Source organism: Pogona vitticeps, chromosome 2 (genome assembly GCF_051106095.1).
Source record: "Pogona vitticeps strain Pit_001003342236 chromosome 2, PviZW2.1, whole genome shotgun sequence".
Classification (NCBI taxonomy): domain Eukaryota; kingdom Metazoa; phylum Chordata; class Lepidosauria; order Squamata; family Agamidae; genus Pogona; species Pogona vitticeps.
The window spans coordinates 310545161-310565444 of record NC_135784.1 but is presented as its reverse complement, the minus strand read 5'-3'; the positions used below and the strand labels follow the sequence as shown (position 1 = coordinate 310565444).

Genomic DNA, 20284 nt, shown 5'->3' with positions numbered 1-20284 from the left:
GGCCTTGTTGATGTTGGAAAGCTCAGTCGTTGAGGTTTCTGCTGTGGAGACAGAGGCTGTGAATTCGATTCCCCACTGGTCCTCCTTGACAATGGCTGGACTCCATGATCCACGGGGTTCCTTCCAGCTCTGCCGTTCTAAGATGATTATTATTCTCATTGCACATTCTTGCTTAGGAAGCTAAAATCTACCTTCTTTAAGATCAGATGAAATCAACTGTTTTGTGGAAAGATCAGTGGAACAGTATCTGCCTACCTTGGTAAAAGTGAGATTTTGAGCTGTAAATCTCCGCTTCTGCAGGGAGTTATTAATATTGATTACAGTTGTAGGTTGAAGGAGATGCGTTGCTATGAGCAACAAGCAGTTGGAGCTTCCTCCTTTCCCCTCCTGTGTTCCCTGTAGAAAAAGTGTGGAGGTATTCATATAAATAGTGCTGAGAACTCAGTTTTAAGACGGTTGGGCTTTTTCTTTTAGAACGAGGAGCCTAGGATGTTTGAGGGAAGAAATTAAATGGAATGCTTATGCATATTACTCTAGTGCAGTGCTGGCGAACCTATGACACGCACGCCGCAGCTGCCATGCAGAGCCCTCTCTGTGGGCACGCGAGTCGTAATTTGCTGGATCACTACCCCCGGCAACCAAACTTTGTTTTTGTTTTCGTTTTTCCATTTTGGGCACTTGGACTCAAAAAGGTTTGCTATCACTGCTCTAGTGCAATGTATCAGGAGAGTTACTGTCGCTCTGCTTGTCAAGCCTCTAGTTTCACTTATTGGGAGACAAGTGCCTTTCTAAGCTGCTGACAGAGCATTTACAAGAAAGGTGCCCCAAATTCTCAAGGAATGAAGATTAGCATAGATTCCTAGCTCAAGGAAAACTTTTCCAAAGCTTTGTTAATCTGCTGAAGCAAAAACCATTATGTCAAACACAATAAAGAATCCAGAGGCACAACTTCATCCCCCAAAAATGGTGCTGGTCAAGAATCTCAGCTTCACATGGTAGTTTTAAGATCTTGGAGCTGCTGATGGAACGACTGAGAAAACAAATATTCACTTACGGTTTTCCAAATAACATTTGCTTGTTACACCTGATTTCATTTTAACTGTCATTGTGCTCTTTTCGACAAAAGATAGAGCTGTTGTAATAATTTAAATATCTCTATATTAACATGAGACTTTGGAGTGAAGTTGTGGAATTGGTTCTGCCTCTAGATTCTATGTTGGTCATTAAAAGTAGCCCAGATACGGATGATGTTGGACTGTCTGCAGGTAGTCACCAATCTTCTGTTGTTTATTCAGGCCCATAGAAGATGGAAGTGCCCGGGCATTTCACAAATTTCTAAGGTTGTTATTGTTTCAATAACATAGATAACATCTTCCATCCAGCCTTCCATTCTGGATGGATTCCTTGAACACCACTAGTTAAAATGCTTCCATTCTGTTTTCACAAGCCATCAGCTTCTAAGTGATTGGCACATTCACTTGTCAAGAACTGTTCCTTATTTATGCTTTCTGTGTATATATGTGTTGGAACAGATAGCCCTGATATTCCTCCAAGTATATTCCTGTCTGTTCATATTAGTAAGTACTGTCTGCTTCTTCTGTCTTCTTAAGGGCTGACATAAACCATATTTGTATTAAAGCATTTTAAATGTAGTAGGACCGTTGAGACCCAGGGTGGCATAGACTGCGGTTAATATGCCAGACCGGTAACCTGGGAGATCCAGAGTAAAGACACCCATGAGCAACCTCGGACTGGTCAATGACTTTCAGCCTATCTCACAGGGCTGTTGTGATGATAAAGTAGGGAGGAGGAGAGCTGTATATGCCATCTTCAGCTTTTTGGAGGAAAGGCAGGATATAAATGCAACTAATAAATGACAGCACAATACAATAAATAATAAAAATATCAGCAATAGCAACAACAACAGGGCCCTTGGCCTCATCATCAGTATATGTTTGCAGGGTCAACATGCTAGTATTCAGGACATTGATGTAAGAAGCTTAGATGGGATGTGGCATCTTATTCAAAATCCAGTGGATTTTCTTGGCTACATTGCATTACTGCAGACACCAGCATAAAGACACCACCACAATCCATCACTTCCACAGACATTCCAAACAGACGGCTTTCTGGGAATCAAAATACATTTGTAAGGTGTGTCCATGCATTTAAGAGATAGAGGTACAGAAAGCAGAATGTTTCCTTCCTCATGCAGCCCTTCCTGAAGTTGAAAGCCTTCAGTAGGGTAAAAGCAGACCTAAGGCCATTTAGGTAACTAAAGATGGTGCCTGGTCAGATGATGGTCTGAAACCAGATGAGAGCAAAGTCAAACAGCCAAACAAGGTAAATTGCTGCAGTTGCAGCCAGGCTCCTGTCTGTTTCTGCACTGTTTCAGTAGGAGCTTGAAGACTGTCGAGTGGAAGACTTTGGTACACCCGAACGTTTCTGCAGTGGTATGATACTTAATGAATCTTTCAGAAGCACAATCCAGCAGAGCAGACTGTAACAGAACAAGAGCAGTAAAGAAACTATACACAGCAAAGTCCAGCAGTATAACCAAGCCTCGAAAAGAAGAAAGAATAGCGTGTGATTCTCTGGGAAAACCAGCAGGTTAAGTGGTTTGATCACTTGGACATGCTAAATTTCTTACAAATTGGGCAGAATTCCTTGAACACCACTAGTTAAAATGCTTCAGCAAAACAGGCAAAGAGTCTTGTGGTATCTTAAAAACCAGAAAGTTTTGTTTGTTGTAATCTTTTGTGAACTATAGCTCCCTTCTTCCTTCAGATGCTTGGACAACAGCAATTTATTTTGTTTGTTATGCATGCAAGGAGGAGGAAAATTTGTATATGTAAATCTACCATGATGAAGGCCTTAACAGTGGTCATTAAGGGACACTTAATGATTATTGATAGGTGGCAGCACAGCTCTCTAAGTGATGGTTGTTCAGAGTTGCTCAAAGGGCATTGATGGGTGACAGGTATATTCAAGTATAGATATACGAGACACATGTATCATGATTATTAAAAGTATTTTTGTCTAAATAGGAGATTGGCCTATGCAAATATCTAGTTTTATTTATTTATTTATTTATTTATTCGATTTTTATTCGATTTTTACCCCGCCCCTCTAGACAACATCTACTCGGGGCGGCTTACATCAGTTACTCCACCTTTCTCCTTTAAAAGCACCCAAGGCGGCTTATGTAAATCTTTAAAACACAAGATTTAAAAGTTAAAAACAAGAAGTCTAAAAATCTTAAAAAGAATTAATCCAAACCTACACTAACAATGGTAAACAAAATCAACATCTATTAAATACCAGAGATGCTGTGATGTAGCGCACCGAGGTTTAGGCCAGGCCCTCTGTTGACACTAGATGGAAATCAGAGGAAGTAGAAGGAATAGGAATGTTCCAGCAGTTGTCATAAATCATGCAGACGTTGGGTACAAGCAACTCTGCATAGATTGATGTGTGTATATGAGAGAAAACAGCCTTTGTCCCTGTAAAAGCGAAGAGAGATAGAGTTTTTGCTAAAACAACAGAGCGCCTTGACACCCTTAAGACTGGCAAGCGTAATTTGGCATGAGCTTTCATGAAGATAGCGCACTTCCTCAGATGCACAGAGTATAGTATTAAAGCCATAGATTTACAGGCACAATATGGTTACAATTATGGTTTGGGGGCCTAATGAAATGAGATGCAGAAAATGACAGTTGTAGTATTAACACTGGTCTTCAACTTTCAAAGGGCTGGTGAGCTTACAGCAGTAAGATCAATCAATTGCCTTCTGAGGTGATAATGGAACTTTTTCTACTTTCAAAAGCATGCCTGTTTTAGCTGAAGCCAGAAATGTCCTGTTCTGATTCATAGTCCTGCTGGACGAATCATTTTTTAAGCCATATGTAGCAGGGAAGCAATATAGATAGACCTAAACTAATGAGCTGATAAATATATCTAGGCTGAAATCCTGCATAATATCTGTAAATCACACTAGAGTGGGCCTACTGAATCAATAAGGATTTGGTGACACAACTTTTCTGTAAATTCTGGTGAGTCAGATGGGCCTACTCTAATTGTGATTTACTTTAGCATAGTGACTAACTACTAATGGACACCAATTTGTATAAATGGAACTTACAGAGAAACTGACTTATCAAATATCCACTGATTCAGTGAGCATCCTTCCCAACTTTGGGTCCCCAGATGTTCTTGGACTACAACTTCTAGAAATCCGGGCCAGCATAGCTAGTGGTGAAGGTTTCTGGGAGTTTCAGTTGATCATCCGGAGACCCAAAGCTGGGAACAATGTTCCCTCTAAGCTGTGTGTGCACGCTTGCCCAGAGCTTCATCAGGTTTGTGCATGTGCAGCTGGCAGCTGGTTTGTTTACTTCCCATTTTGAATGAAGCCCTGCCCATCACCAAGCACATGGAGTGAGACTCCTGTGCAGTGGGACAGGAACTTAGAGGGAAGATTGGTTGGGAACCCTTGCTTTATTGTGACTTGCTACTAAGCAACAGAATTTCAGCTGGAATGGCAGATGTGGGAAAATCCCCAGGGAACCACTGCTTGGAACCAGTCCAAGTAGCAGTTGCATGAAAACCAGGGAGAGATCTCTGATAAATGAAGACAGACTGCAGTCTTTAGTTATGAAGCATATCACCGGTGAAGAAGATGTCTGCCTTCTTCCCCCAGACGTTTTTATTAAGTAAGCAAAACAAGCAAAAATTTGCATAAGATAAGAATTTGGCCAAAGAGGCGTCGAGTAACAATCTTGTATACACATTCCACATATGCATACAAAGAGAATCATAGAACAATGCTTGATTATGCTAAGCACCACTGGTGTATCCAGTAACAGCCACAAGATGGAACTTTAGACTAAAAACTTCCCACAAGAAGAAGCCTTTGTCTTTATTCAAGCTAACAGAGATACAGTTGAATCTCTTGATGTATTGTTGTTCAGTTGTGTCCCTTTGAAACCTGTCTTTGAAGTTCTGTTCAGGGATTGCCACCCTAAATCCAGAGGTAGGGTGTCCAAGGAGACTGAAGCATTCTCCCTAAGGTTTCTGAATATTGCAGTTTCCAATGTCTGATTTGCGTTCAGACTGACATGTTTGTCCTGTGTAAAAACCCCATGGGATTTTCTGATGAAAGACGACATCTGCCTCATTAGAAGATGAGCAGGTGTACAAACCCCTGATATTGTAGATTATGTTATTAGTTATTTTAATAGTGTTTCCTTTGTAGATCTGGGGAGGGTCTGATTCCAGTGCTAGTATTTCTGTATGAGGTCTGAACCTGCTGGTGAGTAATCTTGTCAGCCTGGGCATCTGCATGCATGTGGAGGCCTTCCACCCGACAACCATGATAGAGGAGTATCATTGTCCAGAATGGGCAGATGTTCACTGATTATGTATGTAGTTGAGTAGCTGTATTTTGATGTGTTCTGGGTTTGTCTTACAGAATTTGTTTGTTTGTTTGTTTGTTTGACTTTTATAATGCCCATCTGGCTGCCAAGGCCACCCTATGTGGTTTACACATTAAATATAACATCAAGCAATTAAAACAATAAACATAATTATAAAATCAAAATTATACATAGCAAATTTAACTGAAAATAATTTAAATGATATGAAGGCAAGGCAATGGGACTGATAATATAACGTTAAAACAATCACTGTATTAGGATGTTATAAGGTCCAGAAAGGCCTGTCTAACGAACCATGTTTTAAGTGATTGTGTAAAGGTTTCCAGTGAAGGGGCCAGCAGATTTTAGGTGGGAAGTTGTTCCGGAGTTGGGGAACGGCCGCTGAGAAGGCACTATCTCTAGTCTTCTCTTTCCAGGCCTCTCTCGGGGTCAATATTCTCAACCGCCCAGTCTGGGAAGATCATATCAGATGGGCAGATCTTGTTGGTGTTCTGCAAGGTATCAAGGTCCCAAACAATTTAGGGATTCGTATGAGCACCATTACCTTGAAGCTGGCACAGAAACAAACAGATAACCAATGCAATCCAGGGGGAACAGGAGAACTATGTCAGTATTTCTTTAAACCACTCCGTAGTCTGACCACCATATTCTGGACCTGCTGAAGCTTTTGTAGCAGCCTCATAGGCAGCCCCCACATAGAGAGCATTGCAGTAGTCTATCTCTCAAGACTACCAGTGCTTGCACCAGCGTGGTGAGCAACCTGGTGTCAAGGTGGGGATGCAGCTGGGCAGTCCGCCTCAGATGGAACTAGGTGGAGCTTACCACAGATGTTACCTGGGACTTCACTGATAGTGCTGGGTCCAGAAATATGCCCAAACTGTGAACCTCATCTTTAACAGAGAGAGTAGCCCCCCCCAAAGGAGAAGGAGGCCCATAATCCACAAACACTAAGGGCACCCACCTGGAGGACCTCCATCTTGTCCGGATTCAGCCTCAATCTCTTGGCCATTATCCACCCTAGCATGGCGTCCAGGGAGCACCCAAGGGACAGAACGGCATCCTCTACAGAGGGATGGAAGGAGAGGTAGAGCTGGGTGTCATCTGCATATTGGTGACACAAAGCTCCAAAACTCCTGATGGTCTCCCCCAGCGGACTCATAGAGATAGGTATTAAACAGCATTGGGGAGATGATTGACCCCCGCGGGACTCCATAATTGAGAATCCACGGGGTGGACATCATCTCCCCAAGCTGTACTCTCTGAGGATGGTCCTCAAGGAAGGACCAGAGCCAGGCCAAAGCCGGGCCACTGATCCCCAACCCAGGGATCCTCCCCAGGACGATACCATGGTTGAAGGTATTGAAGGCCACTGAGAGATCCAGGAGGACCAGCAGGAATGACATTTTGCCCCTGTCAGTCTCCCTCAGAAGTTTGTCTTGCTGGGCGACCAATGCCATCTCCATGCCAAGGCACAGCCTGAACCCAGACTGGAATGGATCGTAGGCATAGGTCTCCTTCAGAAGTGCCTGTAGCTGATCAGCCACTACTCTCTCCACTAGCTAAGAAATCTTAATCTAACTCTGGAGATCTCTGTGTTCATTTGTTTCTCTTCTATTTCTTTTCTGTTCTGACATTGTTTGAAGGGCATTGCAATCTGTGAAATGTCCTTTTTAAATCCTTCAATCTGCTGCTCCCAGACTTTGGAATATATATTGTTCTTAGCTTTAATATTGCCTTCTAATGATATTAGATGCCTCCTTATACTCATTGTTCTTAGCTTTAAATATTGTATTTTAGCGTTGTTAACCACTGTTGTATATTCATTGTTTTCAACTTTAAAGATTGTCTTTCACTGTTGTAAGCCACCTTGGGTCTTTTTCAAAGAAAAAGGCAGGGTAAAAAAAATATTTTAAATAAATACATAAAATATTCCAAGGAAATGTGGTTGTTTTGTCAGATACAGCTGTAGGTAACAGACTTTGTAACATGTTCCATGTGGAAGACGCAAGGGATAGCACCCCATTAAAGTAAATGCACTTCAGATACCTCCTAGTATCTCCAGGCTTGGATCTCTCTCAGGTAACAAATAAAAAATCTTCTGATACTACAGGACTCTTTGGGACATGTTCAGTTGGACATACAGGAGACGTCTATAATCTTCTTCACATGCATCCCTAAATGAAAAAAGGGGTTGAAGCACGTGTTATTGCTGTTGCTTGTGGCTTGATTCCCCAAGACATAATTTGAAGACACTCATATGAACTGAGTCATATGTCTCATGTGATTGCTCTTCGGCTGTTAAACATTTCTCGCACTGAAGGTGCTATTCATTCTTCAGCACAGGATGTCTCTTTCTCCAGTAGGCTTCATGTGTGGTAGGCCAAGGTTTTGACAGAAGAGGGAAAAAGATGTACTGTTTAAATATGTGCGTGTTGTTTGTTTTTATAAAAGGCTTTGCAACAGGGGCTTCAGCTTCTTGCTTTTAATGGTTGTATTGCTTGCCGTCCATCATCCTTCTTGGAGCGCTCTCAGAAAGCTGCAGGCAACAAAGGCAAGAGCTACAGCGTTGCTTTAATTTGCAATGTTAATGACCTAATTTATGCCTTGTAAAGGGCAGCGATGGGAAAGAGTATTCCACAGGCTCCTTTAAATAACTTCCCCTTGTAAAGCGCCACAGTAAGAACCAACTTGCTCATAATACGGAAAAGCTAGGTTAGATTCAGGAGGAGAAGAAATGAAAGCTGTAGGGAAAACTGAGGCTATGCGACTTTGAACTTATCATGGAAATGCAAAACTCCCTGGGAAAGACAGTAAATGTGGGGAAAGAAGAAGGCAGTAGGAAAAGAGAAAGAGTGAGCAGGAGAAGGAATGACTCAGTTAATAAAGAAAACCACAACCTTTATCTTGCAGGACTTCAGCAGGGTTCTGGATGAGAGGACCTTTTGGAGATGATTTACTCGTAAGGGTGCCATAAGTCAAAAGTGAATTGATAATACATAGTAACAACAAAGGACTTAGTTATCCCTTGCCCTTGTTATTATAGGAATTGGCTTGAGTACAGTCATAAAGAAGTCCCCAAAGGAAGATGAGAGAACAAAGTTGTATGTATAGCCTCGGTTCTTTCTCCAGTTTTCATTCCTTCTTCATCTGAATCTAATCTAGCTTTTCATATTAACGTGTTTCCCTGAAAATAAGACAGGCTCTTATATTAATTTTTGCTCAAAAGCCGCATTAGGGCTTATTTCCGGGGGATGTTTTATTTTTTTTTCAAGTACAACAATCTACATTTATTCAAATACCATCATTTATTCTATTTATTATTACTAATTTATTCCTGTTCTCCTTCCCCTTCTTTAAATGTACCTGATGCCACTTCCTCCAGGGGTGCCTCCTTCGCCGCCGCTGCCAGGAGGTGCCACGGTGGTGGCTCGGGTTCCTCTCGACTGAGGCTCCCGTTGGAGCTAGCGGGGCACTGGGTTTCTTTTGCGGGAAACAACGGCAGCAGTGGAGGGGGTGGCGTAGATGTGGGGAGTGGAGGGGTCCTGAAGCCGGCGAGCCCGGTTGGCGAGAGGGCAGCGGCTGTTTCCACATGGCAGTGGTCCTGCCGGCGGCACAGAAGAGGGAGCCGAACATGAGGAGGGTTCAAAGGCTTATGGTAGGAGAAAGAGGGGAGGGGGGAATAAAGGCAGGGCTGGGGGGGGGGGCCTGGCTGGCTGGCTCCAAAATTGCCTCCCCTCTCCAACCTTGTGCTTTGTTAACCTCACCTGGGTGCACGCTGGAGGGGGGGGAAGTGCACACACTGCAGAGATGCGAGCCTCAAGAGCCATTGGGAATTTAGGAGCCAAGGAGCAAGTTCCTGGCCGCCCAGCCAGGAAAGTGGGAGAAGAGGGGAAGAAGTTTTAAGTCTGTCTCAAGGGCTCAGAGCATCCACTAGAGCTTATTTTGGGGGTAGGGCTTGTATTACAATGTCTTGAAAAATCATATAAGGGCTTATTTTAAGGGAAGGGCTTATTTTCGGGGAAACACAGTACAGCATACTGTATGTCGTGCATATACAGTGGTGCCTCGCATAGCGAGGTTAATTGGTTCCAAAAAGAACATCGCTATGGGAAAACATCGTTAAGTGAAACGTGTTTTCCCATAGAGATGCATTGAAAACCGGATAATCCGTTCCAATAGGAACGGATTATCCGGTTTTCTCCCCCACTATCAGGCGCAGCCCTTTGGGAGAAGCCTCGGGGGAGGGGGGGAAGACGGCATCGGCTCCTGCCTTCTCCCCCACCACCTGGCTTCTCCCAAAGGGCTGCCCCGACTGTGCTTGCAGCAGCGGAAGAGGTGCCCGGTGGAGGAGAAGGCAGGAGCTGATCTGTCATTTCTCCTCCACCGGGCACCTCTTCCGCTGCTGCAAGCAACTTCGGGGCAGTCCTTTGGGGGAAGCCGGGCTGTGGAGAAGAAAGGGAGAAGCCCATCCGATCTCCCCTCCCAACCATCGGGAGCAGCGGGAGAAGCTGCCCGGTGTGGAGGGGGGGGAGATCGGATGGGCTTCTGCCTTTCTTCTCCACAGCCCGGCTTTCCCCAAAGGACTGCCCCGAAGTTGCTTGCAGCAGCGGAAGAGGTGCCCAGTGGAGGAGAAATGACAGATCAGCTCCTGCCTTCTCCTCCACCGGGCACCTCTTCCGCTGCTGCAAGCACAGTCGGCCATGCCTCCCACCCTTCTCAAGCCGCAGGAGGTGGGTGGTGGGTGGGAGGCATAGCCGGACTCCTCGGCAGGCACTGCGGCTCGGATCCGATCCGAGCCGCGGTGCCTGCCGAGGAGTCCGGCCATGCCTCCCACCCCCACCCCCACCTCCTGCGGCTTGAGAAGGGTGGGAGGCATGGCTGGACTCCTCGGCAGGCACCGCGGCTCCGATCCGATCTGAGCCGCGGTGCCTGCCACGGAGTCCGGCTATGCCTCCCACCCCCCCACCTCCTGCGGCTTGAGAAGGGTGGGAGGCATGGCCGGACTCCTTGGCAGGCACCGCGGCTCAGATCGGGTCCTTCCGAGGCCACCGCAGGCATTTTCCCCCAGCTGAGCTGCGGGAGCACTCCTTCGGAGGCTCCCGCCGCTCAGCTGGGGGAAAATGGTGCCTATGGGGAAAACATCGCAAAGCGATTTTTCCCCATAGGCAACATCGTTATACGATCGCAAAAGCGATGGCAAAAATGCCATCGCTATGCGAATTCATCGTTAAACGGGGCACTCGTTGTACGAGGCACCACTGTACACTGAACAGATATTCTTATATAGCGCCTTCTGGTGCAGTGATTAAACTGCTGTACTGCAGCCAAAACTGCTCATAACCCAGGTTCAATCCCAGGTCACTGGTTCAAGGTTCACTCAACCTTCTGTCTTTCCAAGGTTGGCCAATTGAGTTTGCTGGCATGGGGAGATGTATAGCTTGCATAATTAATTACACCCATTGAATGCGGTAAGTGCTATGGAGCAGGATATAAGCAACACACATTGCTTTAAAAAGAGGTTTTTAAAAGGATCCTCTTTCCCATCTATGCCCTTTACAAGAGATTAATTAAGTCATTAACATTGCAAATTGAAGCAGTGACAAAGCCCTTGCATAGGTATGCTCCATTTCATTCTGTAGAGGTGCTCATAATTACAGAAATATTGCAACAGTTCCTTTTGTTTTCTTACTTGCTATAGCAAAATAGAACCATTGCGGCTCAGTCGGAACTTGTCTTAATCAAGAAATCAAAATTGAAGAAAAAACTGAGTAGCAGATAATACCATGTCTGATTCTTGCCTGTTTGCATTTTGTTTGGCTCCTTTGATTAAACAGGCAACCAGGAAAAGCAAAGTGAAGTTTAAGTGAGGGGAAAAGAGGAGAAAGGCAGCTCCTCTTCTAAAGTGCAGCTGCTTTTTGATCTCCTGGCACATTTTCTTGCTTTCTTATTGGCCTCTTGCTTTCTCTCCAGTTGCCTCATCTGTGAGTTTCGTTCTGGATTGATGGGAGCAAAAACCTGCAGAGAGAACTCTTCTTTGTTTTAGCTCCTGCATTACCAGGGGGCAGGAAAAAATCCTGTGCTCATGAAACAACTAACCCCTAGGACTAAAGTCATTTTATCCTCTCTTAACTGATGCATCGTTCCATGGCATGAACAAGCTTTGTAATTATGACTTCCTTCAACGAAGGCACAAGGCCTGCAGCCCATTTTTGTCCTTAAGGAAGGAAGGTCTCGTCTGTAAGCCAGTGTTTTAGTGCCGTTCAGTTCCAGACAATTCCGTGGTTGGCTTGTAAACCCAGCTCCTGCGCCCTTGAAAGAAGACCAAATGACATGCAGGAGGGGCTGAGAGTTATTTCACTGACGAGTATTGTACAGTATTTCCTTTTACCAGCCTGACACCATATCTCTGTCGTTGTTCTTTAGTTTCCCTGCAAGAAAGAGCAAGCAAGCCAGAGGCGTTACTTTCTCCTCCAGCATCAAATGTGTGTTGCTGAGAAGGTGCCTCCTGCCCCACAGGAGCTGTTTGGTGCCTGCTTATCATACTAATAGCAATATGTTCTGAAGCTCAGCTGAATTTCTGTGCTTTTGAAGTTCTTCATCTTCCCCAGTTCACTTTTGGAAGTATGTGTTGGAGTGAAGAAAGGAACTTGAAATATTCATGTTCATTTGTTTTAAGCGGAAATTTTGCTGGAACACCAGCTACCCAGAAGATAACGTCTGGAGGGCAGTTTTAACTTGGGAGCATAACGTATGAAATTCATTTGGGGGCCAGTTTGTAGTGGTTCTAGGAGCTGCAGTGAACAGGATTATGTGTTGCACTTAAGGGCATGACATAACTCTGTGTGACTTAGGCTGTGGCTGCATGGGAAAGAAAATGCAGTTTGCTTCAAAGTTTTTTAAACCAGGTCCTCGCTGGTTTCTGCAGGTGAAATATTTGTAGCTGGCCACACCAATATGACAAATCACCATGTTGAAAGAATTCACAGGGGCAGAAGCCAAAAGCTGAGGGGAGGGGAGAGATCATCTCTGCTGAAATCAGCAATTTCCACTGGAATTACCACTTCCCTTCCTTTCCTTTCCCTTCCCTTCCCTTTACGTATTTTTATTTTTTCCAGGATGACGTAGCAGTTATCCAATACAGTGCTGCTTTGGGCAAGCATATAATTTTTTTTAATGGAAAAATTGTTTGTAGGGGGGAAGACATCAGAGTGTAGTATTATGTCCTATAATTGCTGTTTTGCTTTTGATCAGGCAGTCATACATGCCAGAAAGTTGAGAAAAGTGATGCCATCCAAATTCAGAGGAAAATAAACTACCCCCCTGCTGGCAGAACAAAAAGAGATGATTCCCACATGAAAAGCAGTGTGCTTCCCTACTGTTAGGTTTATGTCATGTAGTACCGGTTTTTATCCATGCCAAATTCTAAACAAACTGTGGGTTAAAAGCTAATGTAATCAGCCTCTCAGAGAAGTAGGACAGAATCCTGTTGCCCTAAGACGGGGTCCCCAACCCCTGGTTTGTGGCCCGGCGCTGGTCCGTGGCCTTGTCCAGACCGGGCCGCGGAGACAGATCTCCCCCCCCCGCACGCCCACCCGCACATGCGCGTGAGTGTGCATGAGTGCCCCTGCCCCTTTCACATGCTCGTGAGTGTGTGTGTGTGCCGTGTGAGCACCCCCGGCCATTTGTGCAAGCGCCACCTCTTCACGCATGAACGTGAGTGCAGCGGTGCCGTGCCCCCCTGTGCACAGACCCCCCCCCAGCCTGTCCGCGTTGTCAAAAAGATTGGGGACCACTGCCCTAAGCAACCCCAGAAGAACAATTTTGCAGTTTTAGGGACCTGTTTCCTTTGCCTTTTGTCATGTGTCCAGTGTTCCCAGGATTACACAATAAATTGTGCGCTGCCTGTGTGACTGAGTATACATCCAGAAGTCCAGAAAGTAAGAAAACCCCTTCCATTTAGCTCATTTTTTTTTCTTTCTTGGATTTTGGGCTTAATGAGCTGGAGTATGACTACTGAAGAAAGCAAGGCCATTCTTGGTAAACATTGGAAGAAGTAATTAAGACATTAACTGGTCCATTTCACATGCCCTGGTGTTGTTGTCATAAAATAGGTTGAGTGAAGTTGTGGCTCAGTGGAAAAACGTCCAGTAAACAATAGAGGGTGGTGTAGAAAACATTTGTTGCTCCCGTCCCATCAGAATGGTGAAGGGCTGTTCCTGCTGGCATGTGCAGGAGGACTGCAGGAAGCAGAACCTTTCCTGTTACTAATCCATGAGCAAACACACAGTGCAGAGTCTATGAAGCAGCAGGGTCTCTAATATCTGTCTTTTGAAAACCTCACTGCAGTAGAAGGTTTGTTATTCTGGTAAAGATCCTTGTATGAAAGGGAGGAGTGCACTGTAAAATGTGATCCAAACAGTGATAATATTAATGCCGTGCCTGTCAGAGGGCTCCCAGTGCTTTTAAAAAGGAACCAAGATCTTCTGCTACCGTAGCTTTCAAAGAGGTAGTCATGATCAAAGGTACTCAGTTTATTGACCTTGGAAGGCTGAGTGAACCTTGAGTCAGCTGCCTGGGATTGAACCCAGGTCACAAGCCGAGTTTTTGCTGAAGTGCTGCAGTTTGACCACTCTGCCATGAGGCTTTTTTCACTGTGAGCTTTAGTTAGTCTTTCAGGTGCCAGGAAGCTTTTATATTTTGTTTTCTGTGCTGTCATTCTAGCATACCCTGTGCACACCCCAACACTGGATAAACAGCCCTGTGATCTCACATTTTGCCCCCTGGGTGTCACTCTGGTGCCTGCTTTGTCGGCAGAGATTCTCAGTCTTCCTCATACTCTCTACTGCCTCTTTCCCGATCCCCTCCCAAGCAAACACTTGCCTCCCTCCCTGCCCAGTTGGGTTCTTGTTTAGCATGAAAGAAAGCACCGTATGCATATGAATGCAAATGTGGAGAGTGAACACTGCTGCGAAGGTCCAGAAGCAACATTGGAGAGAAATCAGTGTCCAATATTGGTTTGCTATAAATGATGGTTACTCTCTCCAATCATAACCTTTCTGACAGTAATCTCTGTCCACTGAGGTGAAAGATGCATTCAGCGTTAGTGTTGTCTTCTGGGAATCAAAGTGAATGGCATGGCAGCCTTAATGCTTCGGATACTTAGAGATCTTTAGACCCCAACCTCTGGAACATAAATCAATCATGTTTTGCCATCCTAGCAAGAATGGACCATTGAACTATTCTAGCTGTGATTAAGAAACCGAGGGAATGTTGAAAGATGTGACGTTTGCCTTGGATCAGACATGCCTGATGGTTTTACTTTTCTTCCACAGGATCCAACGGCAGCCTCAATCTCTGACAGAGACTGTGATACAAGAGAGGGGGAGACTGTCACAATGAATTACAAACCGTCACCGCTACAGGTGAAACTAGGTAGGTCTTCTGCATCTTTGCAATTACCTGCTGGTGTGTTACGAGTTCCGTGGTTCAGGTAATGACCCACAAAGGTCACACACACTTCTTTTTTAAAAAATCTCTTGAGTTCTGCCTTCCTCTTGAAAAGACCATTTCAGTTCAGAATTGAACATTGCAATGTTTAAATTACCTTGGTCATTCTTAGATATGCCTTGGAAACAGGCAGTAAGTAGAATTCCAATATTGTAAATCCAGTCCTGAGGCCAAAAGTGATTTGCCAAAAACCATCTCGTCTGTTTGAAGCAGAGATGATTTGAACGTGGAGGCTTCCTGGTGCATAGCACCATCTCTTAGTCACTCGCTCTCTCTGATCACGTTTTTTTCCCCTCCTCCTGCTGTGCAGTGCAACTGTCACTTTTTTTCATCTGGCTTTCTCCAAAAGGACATTCAGAGTTCAGCAGAAGGTTAAGAAATGCCACCAGTCCCACCCTGTGACCCACAATGGAGATTTGAATTACATAGTACTATGGAATGTATTTGTTATATCGTACGATGAATACAAAAAACTGAAAGTAACCATGTGTTCCCCCAGTGCTGATCAGATGCAACCTTGTATTGTGCTAAAGCCTAGAACATTTAGTGCCAGAACACCACAAGACAGATGCACCAGCGTGTCTCTCTCTAATACTTTCATGAGGTTTCTTTCGACTGGTTTGATGGTTATATAATGTAGAATAAGACTCCTTTTCTAACACAGCAGATCAGATGGAGAGCTGCATCTAAATTCAAACGTTAGCAGTCACCAAAACCTCTATTGCTGGAAGGCCATCCTAATCCCCACTTTTCATCAGGAACTGTTTTTATATGTAATGTATTAAAAGCAGAGGGACGAGAAATGTTTTTCCTTTCAAAGTGAAATCAAACCTCAGAGTCCCCAAACAAGTAGATTTGCACTGTGTTGTGCCTAGTTTAGAACTGCATTAGGGTTTGATTCCCCTTGAGGGGGGTTCATGGGATTCCAGAGGCTTTAGTGACCTCGGGTTAATAGATTGTCTTGCTGTTTAGAGACGGCCTTTACAGATGTCAAGGAAGTGATATGTTTGGGGAAGTCGCACAGAGACAACACACACTGACTTGCACATGCCATGTGGCAGGAGTACTGCTGTCTGTCTTGTCTATTGAATGGTATTGATCCATCAGGATTGCTAAATTGTTCTGCTGGCTGGAAGAAGAAATAAGGGAAGGAAAAACTAATCGTTGCCCATTCAGGAGGTGACACATGGTCAGCTTTAAAGGTAATAGTCTTTTGTCTTGAGCCGCAGTGATTGATGAGTTCCCACCTGGGGGGAACAGTTCCTCATGGTTCTTTGAGTATCCCAGAGGAAAAGGCATTCTTCCTCAACAGTACCATGGGTCCCTGGCTGCTATGCTAAATAATGTGTCAGCAGCAGTTATGTCGTGAATGTATCCAAGTGCATTGGATCATTGCTGTGCATGTTGTCATCTGCCCATCCACTCCAGCAAAGCAAAGCAAAGCAAAACACTCTGAAATCAGCTCCCGAGCAGCTACAAGAATATTAGTCAAGCATGCTGTAATTCATAGGCTGAATCAATGGCTTCTGATTCCTACCTCTAAATCTATGGTTGTCTGTATTCAGATGTCATTCCTATGACATCCTGCAGTTTAAAGGAACAATGTTCTCTTCCTTTAGCTTCTTGTTAACCCTGTCTGTATCTTTAGGAGAGAAAATGGCTGTTTGAAAAGCCAGAATGGACCTTGGAGAACAGCACTGATGTATTCTCTTCCATGAGCCTTAAAAACAGATTTCCCCCCCCCCCAACCTGGGTGGGAAAGCAAGACATGAATGCAAATAAGGACAGGGTTCCCTGTACTGCTTAATCTAGACAGTGTGCATCCTACCAAGGGACACTTAGAAAAATCTTCCTCCGTTCAGTGTCCTTCAGATGAGTTGGACTGGAGCTTGATGCTGGCCATAGACAATGAGAGTTGTGGTCCACCCCATCTGAAAGGCACGAGACTGGGAAAAGATTCACTTAGGGCATAAACATAATCTACTTGGCCTGCTATAGGACACATCATGGATCAGTTTGTTTTCTTCCAATGGTTCCTGTGCTTTCCTGGAAGTCACTAATTGTTAGTTAGGCATCCTTCAGTCTCGAGAAACGATTGCCACGTGCTCTGTATGGAGGACTTGGAACAGCGTCTAGTGTGGCTGAGAAGGCCAATTTGAGAGTGACAATCCACTAATACAGTCCTATGGAGTAAAGCATTTGCACAGCTCAAACAATTGTTGCCTTGTTCCTTTTACCATTTTCATAACCTTCCTACATGCAAGGTGCTGAAAACTTGTGGTAGTGCTTCATCTTGGAGAGACAGTGGCAGAAACATGAGATGAAATGGCTGTTGCTTTGAAGTCTGTGGCATCTTAGCTATCCTGTGTCCTAGGGGCCCCTACTCCTCCAGCATGGTTCTAATGAGACAGTCAGTGTTAACTGCTCTTGTCAGGGAGAAACTGGAACCTTCAGCCCCACACATAGCAGGACCGAGAGAAAAGGGCTCTCCTGATGATCTTAACACCCAAGCAGGGTCCTAAAGGGAGATGCAGCTCTTAAAACAGCTTGGGCCCAAATCGTTTATGGCTTTAAAGGTTAAAACTAGCACCTTGAATTGTGCCCAGAAACGGATCGGCAGACAGTGGTCCTGCTGTAATGGGGGTGGGTTATGTAAGTACCCACTGTAAGCAGTCCCAATTAACAATCTGGCTGCAGATTGTCCTGGGTCCACTGAAGTTTCCAAACACTTTCCAGAGACAGTCCCATGTAAAGCACATTACAGTATATGTGCAGAAATGCCTTATAGTCCCGTTAGGATTCTTAGCATCATCTTTATAATGTTTAAATGCTTTTTCCATGTGTGGAGAAGTGAGGCACATCTTGTCTGCATTTCTGCATGATGCTCTCGCAGATAGTGATTTTTGTTGATTTACGCCTGGGAGTTGTAAAATAGAGATCAGCTTTGTCACCTTTAAGTAGTCCCTGGTGGTGTGTTCTCTTGCTAGGAATACTGATGGAATGTTCTGCTGATTTCCCTCTGGCAGTTTTTTATTGCATCTGTTATCTTGAAGAGCACGAAGCCTGGGTAAAATAATATGGAGGATAGGCTGTTACCCAAGCAGCACATCCCCCCTCTCCACGTCGCTGAAATGGTCCAGTGGAAAGGCAAGAGCCAATACAACTGGTTCCAGCAACGTCGCAGGAGTTGGCAGAATGACAGAAAATGCCTCCGGGACTCCAGCTCCGGATTTTGCCTCGAGGTTATCTCCTGAAGCCCTTTCCATAAGTGGATATAGCCACAAGGCAGTGGAGGTTTAAAGTCGGAGTTTTCCTTCTCCTAGATGGGCTGCCTTCAAGGGCTGACGAGCCCCACCTACCCGGCCGGTGCTCTAATAGTGTGGAAGTATGCAATGTTGATTGGCTTTCTTATTTACCAAATTAGGGTAAGAAATAGGATTAGAGAGTTTCATGCGCCATTTAACAGACTCTCTTGCTCATCCTCCTTTAAAGCAAAAACTCAGACCATGTGGTAAATGAAAATAAAGGTCCGCCTAGAAAAACTGTCCCACCAAAGCATTTGCCCAGACAAACCTGCACTGGCTTCCTCTTCAGGGAGGGGCCTTGGGGCTCCTGCTCTTAGAAAAAAGGATGAAACCCTGCCCTGCATCAGACCATGTGGTCAGTAAAAATAAAGGTCCGCCTAGAAAAACTGTCCCACCAAAGCATTTGCCCAGACAAACCTGCACTGGCTTCCTCTTCAGGGAGGGGCCTTGGGGCTCCTGCTCTTAGAAAAAAGGATGAAACCCTGCCCTGCATCAGACCATGTGGTCAGTAAAAATAAAGGTCCGCCTAGAAAAAAGGAGAGGAGAGGACACTCCAGCTTCGCATACAGCGTCGAAACAACACGAGAAGCAGCAGTTACCGGTTATAAGTCTTTGCTCAATTGGCGTAGAGCAGGACGCCAGGGGCTCCTTCTGATGGTGGGAGAGGTCATTGCACCTCACTAGGTAGATACCGCCCGCCTTAAGCTGGGCAGCCCCCAGCCAGTAAGGTGCTACCTCGCCACGGTCTGTTAACTTCACGGGGTGCATGGGGTTTAGGGTAAAACCCGACAAGCAGATCGATAACCGTGCACCATGCAACAATCGTAAGAAAACTTCTGCTCTAAAGCTGGGCACCTGGAATGTATGGACAATGACCCCTGGCTTTCCTTACTACGGCTTTCCTAATGACCTGCAAGAAATAGACGATGTGCGCAAGACAGCTGTCATTGACATGGAACTGAGTAGACTGCAGATGGACATTGTCGCCCTACAAGAGACAAGACTGCCAGACTTGGGATCTGTCAAAGAAAAAAAACTTCTCATTTTTCTGGCAGGGAAAACCATCGAATGAGACCAGGGAATATGGTGTTGGCTTTGCAGTCAGAAATACTCTTCTGAGATGCATTGTTCCACCCACTGTGGGGAGTGAAAGAATCCTGTCTCTGCAGCTCCACTCATCAGCAGGAACAGTAACCCTCATTAGTGCATATGCACCAACACTGTCATCCACTCCAGAAGCGAAAGACAAATTCTATGACGATCTGGCAGCTACTATCAAAAAAGTCCCTGAAAGAGAGGCACTGTTCATTCTTGGAGACTTTAACGCTAGAGTTGGTGCTGATCATAATTCTTGGCCCACTTGTTTAGGCCATTTTGGCATTGGAAAGATGAATGAAAATGGCCAACGCTTGCTGGAGTTTTGCTGCTATTATGGTCTTTGTGTCAGCAAAACATTCTTTAACACGAAGCTGCAACACAGAGTTTCCTGGAGACATCAAAGATCCAAGCATTGGCATCAGCTCGATCTAATCCTCACTAGACGTTCCAGCCTTCCTAGTATTATGATCACATGCAGTTACCAGAGTGCTGATTGTGATACTGATCACTCCCTGGTGTGTAGTAGAGTGAAACTGCGAACAAAGAGAGTATATCACACGAAAAAGGAAGGAAGACCACGTATTGACATCAGCAAGACTTGCAATCAAAGAAAAGTGAAGGAATTTGCCCAAGCACTTGAGGAAGCCCTTCCAGGTCCGGCTAATGCAAATGCACCTGAACGATGGGAACACTTCAAGAACACTGTCTATAACACCGCCTTGTCCACCTTTGGCAAGAAGACCAAAAAGATGGCTGACTGGTTCGAAGCCCATTCAGAGGAGTTAATCCCAGCCATCGAGGATAAGAGAAGAGCTCTAGCAGCATACAAAGCCTGTCCTAGCGAGTACAACTTGCAAGCTCTTTGAGCTGCTCGCAGCCAAGTCCAACAGGCTGCCAGGAGATGCTCCAATGACTATTGGCTCCAGCTGTGCTCTCAGATAC

At 45.0% G+C, this 20284-nt stretch overlaps 1 protein-coding gene across 4 annotated transcripts in view; it reads left to right on the top strand.

The window, feature by feature from the left end:
• Positions 1–20284, top strand: part of FAM219A (family with sequence similarity 219 member A) — an 80218-nt gene that overhangs the window by 25878 nt on the left and 34056 nt on the right. For all 4 annotated transcript variants that reach the window (XM_072993020.2, XM_072993018.2, XM_072993022.2 and 1 more), the window contains exon 2: positions 14765–14864. In XM_072993020.2, the coding sequence (XP_072849121.2) occupies positions 14765–14864 (100 nt within the window). The remainder of the gene's footprint in view (positions 1–14764; positions 14865–20284) is intronic.